This window comes from Lactuca sativa, chromosome 8, assembly GCF_002870075.4.
Source record: "Lactuca sativa cultivar Salinas chromosome 8, Lsat_Salinas_v11, whole genome shotgun sequence".
Classification (NCBI taxonomy): domain Eukaryota; kingdom Viridiplantae; phylum Streptophyta; class Magnoliopsida; order Asterales; family Asteraceae; genus Lactuca; species Lactuca sativa.
Genome location: NC_056630.2, coordinates 217237374 through 217243731, shown reverse-complemented (window position 1 = coordinate 217243731; position 6358 = coordinate 217237374). Strand labels below are relative to the sequence as shown.

The 6358-nt window shown below is 34.6% G+C and overlaps 1 protein-coding gene across 1 annotated transcript; it reads left to right on the top strand.

Moving 5' to 3' along the window:
• Positions 1 to 4195: 4195 nt before the first annotated feature.
• Positions 4196 to 5987, top strand: LOC111903790 (peroxidase 27). Its single transcript, XM_023899546.3, has 4 exons — positions 4196 to 4422; positions 4518 to 4706; positions 4859 to 5021; positions 5344 to 5987. Exons 1-4 carry the CDS (start codon positions 4204 to 4206, stop codon positions 5748 to 5750), a joined length of 978 nt encoding a protein of 325 aa, XP_023755314.1. The 5' UTR covers positions 4196 to 4203; the 3' UTR covers positions 5751 to 5987.
• Positions 5988 to 6358: the final 371 nt, after the last annotated feature.

Below are 6358 nucleotides of genomic sequence, written 5' to 3'. Positions count from 1 at the left end.
TCGATTTGGGCTTTAGGATTGGGCCACACATACTTGGGCCTTGCTGGACTCTCTAGATAAGAATATTTTTGGTCCAGTTTTGGTAGTGAATCTTTAAATGAGGCCGAATTAGGGAGTTAGACCCAATTTGGAAAATTGGGCCAATAATGGACCTTGTATATGTGGACTTGTGGGATCATGGATTCGGTATTGGGCCTTGGCCCAAATTAGAGAAAAGGCAAAATGGACTATTATTATATGTGAGACTCTTGGTCAAGATTAATATTCCCATTTATTGACTTATTATTCGTTATTTTAAATAGTTCGGGATTTTTGGTGAGACGGTGATTCGGAAGTTCGATTCTTCAGTTCAGATTGACATTGCCAGGTGAGTTATCCTCACTATACTCAACGGTCTAAGGCATCAAGGCCGACCCTTTAAATTATTATTTGGATTTGTTGCTATTGTGATATGTTTAGATCGATATCCTGGTAAGTATGTTGGTTATGCTTAGTGACGTATAGTTGGTCTGATTGTATGTATGTTAGCAGGAGATTACTTGTTATATGTGCACATGATTGATTAGTAGTTAAGGTATTACGTCCAAAGGATGATAGGACCCTAATATGTTGTCTCTATAGACTGTTATATGATTATCTGATATAGATACACATGTTTGATTGGTTGTGGGCCGAGAGTATTCCATCCCGAGGATGATTAGACTCATAGTATGTTAGCATTCCAACTCGATGGTTGAGGGCCTGGGTATTCCAACCCGATGGTTGACTGGACCCATAGTATGTTGGCATTCCAACCCGATGGTTGACTGTACCCATAGTATGTTGTTTGTTATTATATGTGTATTTTTGTGTGTATGCACTAAGATTTCGAGCTTACATTTATCAATTATTGTTTCAGGTATAACGGACGAGCGCGGGAAGGCGAAGGCGTGACCGTACACTTCCTCGATTTATAATTATGATTTCTGGGAAACTCTGATATGAAACTATTTTGAAAACACCTTGTAACAATTAATGGTATTTTGGATATTTAAGAAGTTTTAAATTTCATAAACTTTTATGGATGTTACAATTGCCCTAGAAAAAAAATATGTATCCATTACAATTTCCTAATTTGAGGAAACCGATCTAATTATGCTTTAGTTTTTATAACGATCGTTGCAGTAATGTTAATGACAAAAAGGATAATTGACCTTTTAGATAATTATACTGTACTTTTTACAAAATTCAGTTTCAAAAGACATTACAATATCCATATTTAAAATTAGATTACATTTTTGGCCGATAACTTGGAACTTGCATCCGATGCAAACTTGTTGTGTCTACATGATTTTCAAAGAATTTCACGTAGGTCTCAGTTAGATTCAAACCATTGTCAGTCAATTAGACTTGATATTCTATTGTTGGTGGTGTCTTACGTGTTTCTTCGATGATGTCCACTGTGTTCACAAATTGTCGTATATCTTCAAACATGGTAATGAGGAGCATTTGCATGTTATAGAATGCTACTTTTCTCCGGTCCTCGGCCAGTGAAGGCGGTAATGAGATTTCCAGTATTACCATTAGTACTTTAGTAGGTTGATAATCATGAATCATTCCAAATGTATTCGTATCAACAAGATGTCATTGCTCGTGTTCAAGACGCTGTATAGCATATTCTATAGACAACTCATCCTCATTGTTCGAGTCGCTAGATGCTAGAGATTGAAAATAGAATATACATAAACTATATTAATATACTATTTAAAAACCAAGGTGCATAAAAGTATTTAATAATAATATAAAACACTTCCTGGAGCATATTCATAAAAAATAAAAAACATAATTACAACTAGTCTATCACAAGTCTATCACAACATGTTTGTCTACACTTGCTCTGATGTCAAATTTCGAAGTCCTATCTACTTTCAATTTAAGTTTTAGCAACATTTCTGATTTCTTTCTTATTTTTATGGGTGCCTTTGTTAGTTTATTTTTTTAGCTTATTTTGAAACTCAACATCTTCGTTTTGTATCTGTAAAAACAAAAAAAATTCCAATAACATTTTAGTACATTACCGTAAAAATAAATTATAATTATAAAATTATTGTTTTCGATTTTACCTTTATCAGACGCAATTCCAAAAGTCCCTGTAAATGGAATACAACTTTGTCGTCCATAAAACCCACTTTTTTTTAACAACATCCATGCTAACTCATCATTCTAGAATAGATCATCGGGTTCCATACCTCATGTTCCGGACCTACGTTGTCATTCCGGAACATACAATACCTAATTCGGAACTAAAACAACCGATCAGAAACACATTGCAAAGTACTTACATAACATTCATATACGCACAGCGAGAAAAAGATAAAAAAAATAATAATAATAATCTGGATATTCCGGAGTGATTCTGGACCATTCCGGTCAATTCCAGAATACGTAAATTGTTTCAGAAAATCAATGCAAATTAAATTGAAGTGTAGAACTTACTTAGTTGAATCCATGCTTAAAATTAGGTCTGAATTGCAGGTAGATTGTGCTTCGGATCTGTGAATTCCAGAACACGTATTCCAGATGTTTTGTTTATGGGACCCATATATATACAATTGAACTACAATATTTGGCTTGGGTTGGGTTTTCAGGTCCGGAATGACCCAATCCGATCCGAAAGGTTCGGATTTAAAAAAAAAATTTGTTAGATTTAAAAAAAAAAAGTGTTATATTTAAAAAAAAAAACAAAAAAAATTGTTAGATTACTCAATTTCCACATTTTTGTGATAGTATTTCGATGGATTTTCAACACAAATGTTTCTACTAGAATGACGGAAATTTGTCGCTACATATAGGGTTTCCTTTTTGTGGGAATTTTGCCCGTGTGGTTTAAAATTTCCAACAAAAGCTTTCCATTGGAAATGTCCGTTGCAAGGTCATGTGTAGCATATATGTATAGTACCATGTATAGTACCATTTTCTGATAGACTTCATAAACGTAGTGATTGACTTTCCATTAGGAAAATGGGGCAGAGGTACAAGAACACGCATGTAGAAATGATTGTTCATCGTTTAAATTATACATATCATTTCAGTTTTTATTTTCTCCTAGCATATTCATATGCCGGACCAAATTCTTAAATACACCCAAGTGGGAATCCTTCGTGCTTCTAACGTGACTGCATATATTATCTTTTATTTGTTTTTCACTATTATTCATAAGAATTGGTCAAATAGACATGGATTCTCCTTAGATGTACCTAAACCAACATAAAATGTCAACACACCAATTTCTTTTCTTAAGCAGTCTCGAAGGGTCAATCTATTTGCTGCGGACACCTTTCAAATAACTTCTGGCACCACTAGGCCAGAGGCCCTTTGGTTTTCTGTAAAGATTATTTTATAAATCAGTGTAATTTCATAAATCAAAATTGCCCATACAAAACATAGACCGATAATTTGATAATTTGTGCCTGAATTCGTTTTCTAATAACTTGGAAGGCACTTCTAAGAGAGCGGAGTGATTAATGAATCTTATTTTGCCAACATTCACACGGAGTTAGCATTTTTAAATAATTAGTGAATTTGGAAGATATTTTGCTTATACACACTTAAATATACTTTAAAATTTAAATCTACATTGGTGTCCAAGTGAGATTTGAACGTCAACCTAATCGTTGAGGGCACATTTCCATTAACTTGTGGCACCCACAGGCCTCAGTCCTTTTGGTTTGTTATAAAGATTATTTTATAAACCAGTTTGATTTCGTAAATGAAAATTGCACATAGAAAACATAGAACGATCATTTGATAATCTGTTCCCGAATTCGTTTTCTGTTTACTTGAAAGCACTTCTAAGAGACGGAGTGGTTGCCAAATTCTGTATTTGTTTATATAAAGAGCTAGGATTTTTTAATACTTGCCGAGTTTCAAAAGCTTACAGATTGTTGCAAACATACAATACACATTCACCGTTTAATAGTCCACACGCCCTGATTGATTGGAATATTGTTGGTACATGGAGCTATGGTTGACAATGTAAAATAAGATATAGTATGAACCTAAAAGGCAATAAATAAAAGTTTTTGTTTTAAATAAACTCTAAAACAGCTCATCCATCCATAGACGCATTCACAGGTGACTTAGTTATCATCAAAGCTATAAATTGAAGACTCTACAACTTCCTAATCATCTCTCCCTCTGTGCATGTGTCTGTAAGCAATATATATGGCAATCCAAAAGCACATTGCACTTCTTCTACAATTTTTGCTTGTTGCTCTTGTTTTTGACGTCGCCAATGGCTATCCGCTAAAGTTAGGATTCTACCAAAAGACGTGTCCCAGAGCTGAAGCTATTGTAAAAAGGACAACAGCAAACTACATTTATCGTGCTCCTTCTCTTGCTGCTGCTTTGCTCCGAATGCAGTTTCATGATTGCTTTGTGAGGGTATGTGAAACAACAACGTGCATTGCTTATCTATTTTGATTAATATTATTAATTGTAATTTAAGATAGAAAATGATATATATGACGTTTCTACAGGGATGTGATGGTTCAGTGTTGATAAACTCTACAAGAAAAAACCAGGCGGAGAAAGACGGAATTCCGAATCTTTCACTCAGAGGATTTCAAGTTATTGATGCTGCAAAAACTGCTGTAGAAGCCGCATGTCCTGGTGTTGTCTCTTGTGCAGACATCCTATCTTTGGTAGCACGAGATGCAATCCACCAGGTATTTAATTCTCACAATAAAGATTTCTTTTTCTATATATAATTAAGAGATATCTGAGGTTGACTCCTAGACCTTGAGTAGGGCACATGCATTTATGTCTTTTACATTCTTCTAAAAAAAACCTACGTCTTATTTTTTTCTTTTTAATTCAGATTAAGGGCCCATATTGGCCAGTGCCATTAGGGAGAAGAGATGGAAGAGTATCAATAGCTTCCGAGAGTTTTACACTACCTGCTCCTTTTGCCAACATTACTCAACTCAAAGCACAATTTGTCTCCAAGGGTCTCAGCGTTAAAGACCTGGCTGTTCTTTCAGGTATTTGATCTTTGTTTTTTTTTAATTAGTGTATACAAAACAGATTTACCTTTTAAATAATTCCCAATACCATGCATTTTCTTTTCGTTTTACATTTTTGTAATACGTAAGCTAAAAAGACAATAATATTGCCTAACCAGGCATAAAACAATTTTTTAATGGAACGGTATATATGAAAAATGCAACTTTTTCTGTGGAAGGAAAAAAAAACGAGGTTTTCCGGCTTTAGAAACTAAGTGTTTTAACTTTTTCTGAACTTATACCCCTATAACGACTGTGCGTTAACAACCAATATAACGTTTGAAATTGTATTTGTTTAAAGGAGGACACACCGTCGGGATTTCACATTGCTCTACCATTGCGACTAGGTTGTACAATTTTACAGGCAAAGGCGACACTGACCCATCCCTAGACCCGAGGTATGTACCTCAATTGAAAAGAATATGCTTTCCAACCGACAAAACCACACTCCTTGCAATGGATCCAGGGAGTTCAAAATCATTCGATGAGGACTACTACAGTGTGGTCTTGAAAAGGAGAGGCTTGTTTCAGTCCGATGCTGCACTTCTAAATGACAAAACAACAAGCGCTTATGTCAAGCTTCAAGCTAAGTCTCATGGCTACACATTCTTTAAAGATTTCCAAGCATCAATGGTGAAAATGGGACAAATTGGAGTTCTTACCGGCAAGGTCGGTGAAATCAGGAAACATTGCGCTCTAATAAACTAAATGAGTTGAAGTAATTATGATTTCCCTCAAAACTAACTAAATTGAAGAGTGATTTGATTTGAATAAGAGAGACAAAGGTAAGACATCTTTGTTACTTTCACAATATTCCTTATTTTCGATCCAGTTTATTGTTGCATGAACTTTGGTGCTATGTAAATTTCGTCTGTCTTAGACCTAAAATGTATTCTTTTTGTAAAAGGGTGATTTTGTTATTGTTATCATGGAGTTTAGGATTGATTGTACTAACACTACGTCGATTATACATTTTCACATGCACTAGGTACTTGTACCTTAGGCATCCAAACCTTCTTCATTTTACACTCGTTCTTCTTCTTCTTCTTCTTTCTTTTCTGATTTCTATGCTTCAGAAACGAATTTCAAATCTGAACAACCTCTTCACCTTTCTGAATCTAAACATTTGAAGACTTTTGAACACATTCCTTAGTAGTTTGGTAAATCTGAACATCTTGAATAATTGACTTTTTGTAAGAAACCATTCCCTCAAAAACATCATCAGAACAAAAAAAATCATTTGTTTGGGTTCCAATAGAACAAAACTTTTTCACTTTCACGATTTCAGGAGATTTGCTTTGCGATTCACCATTTGA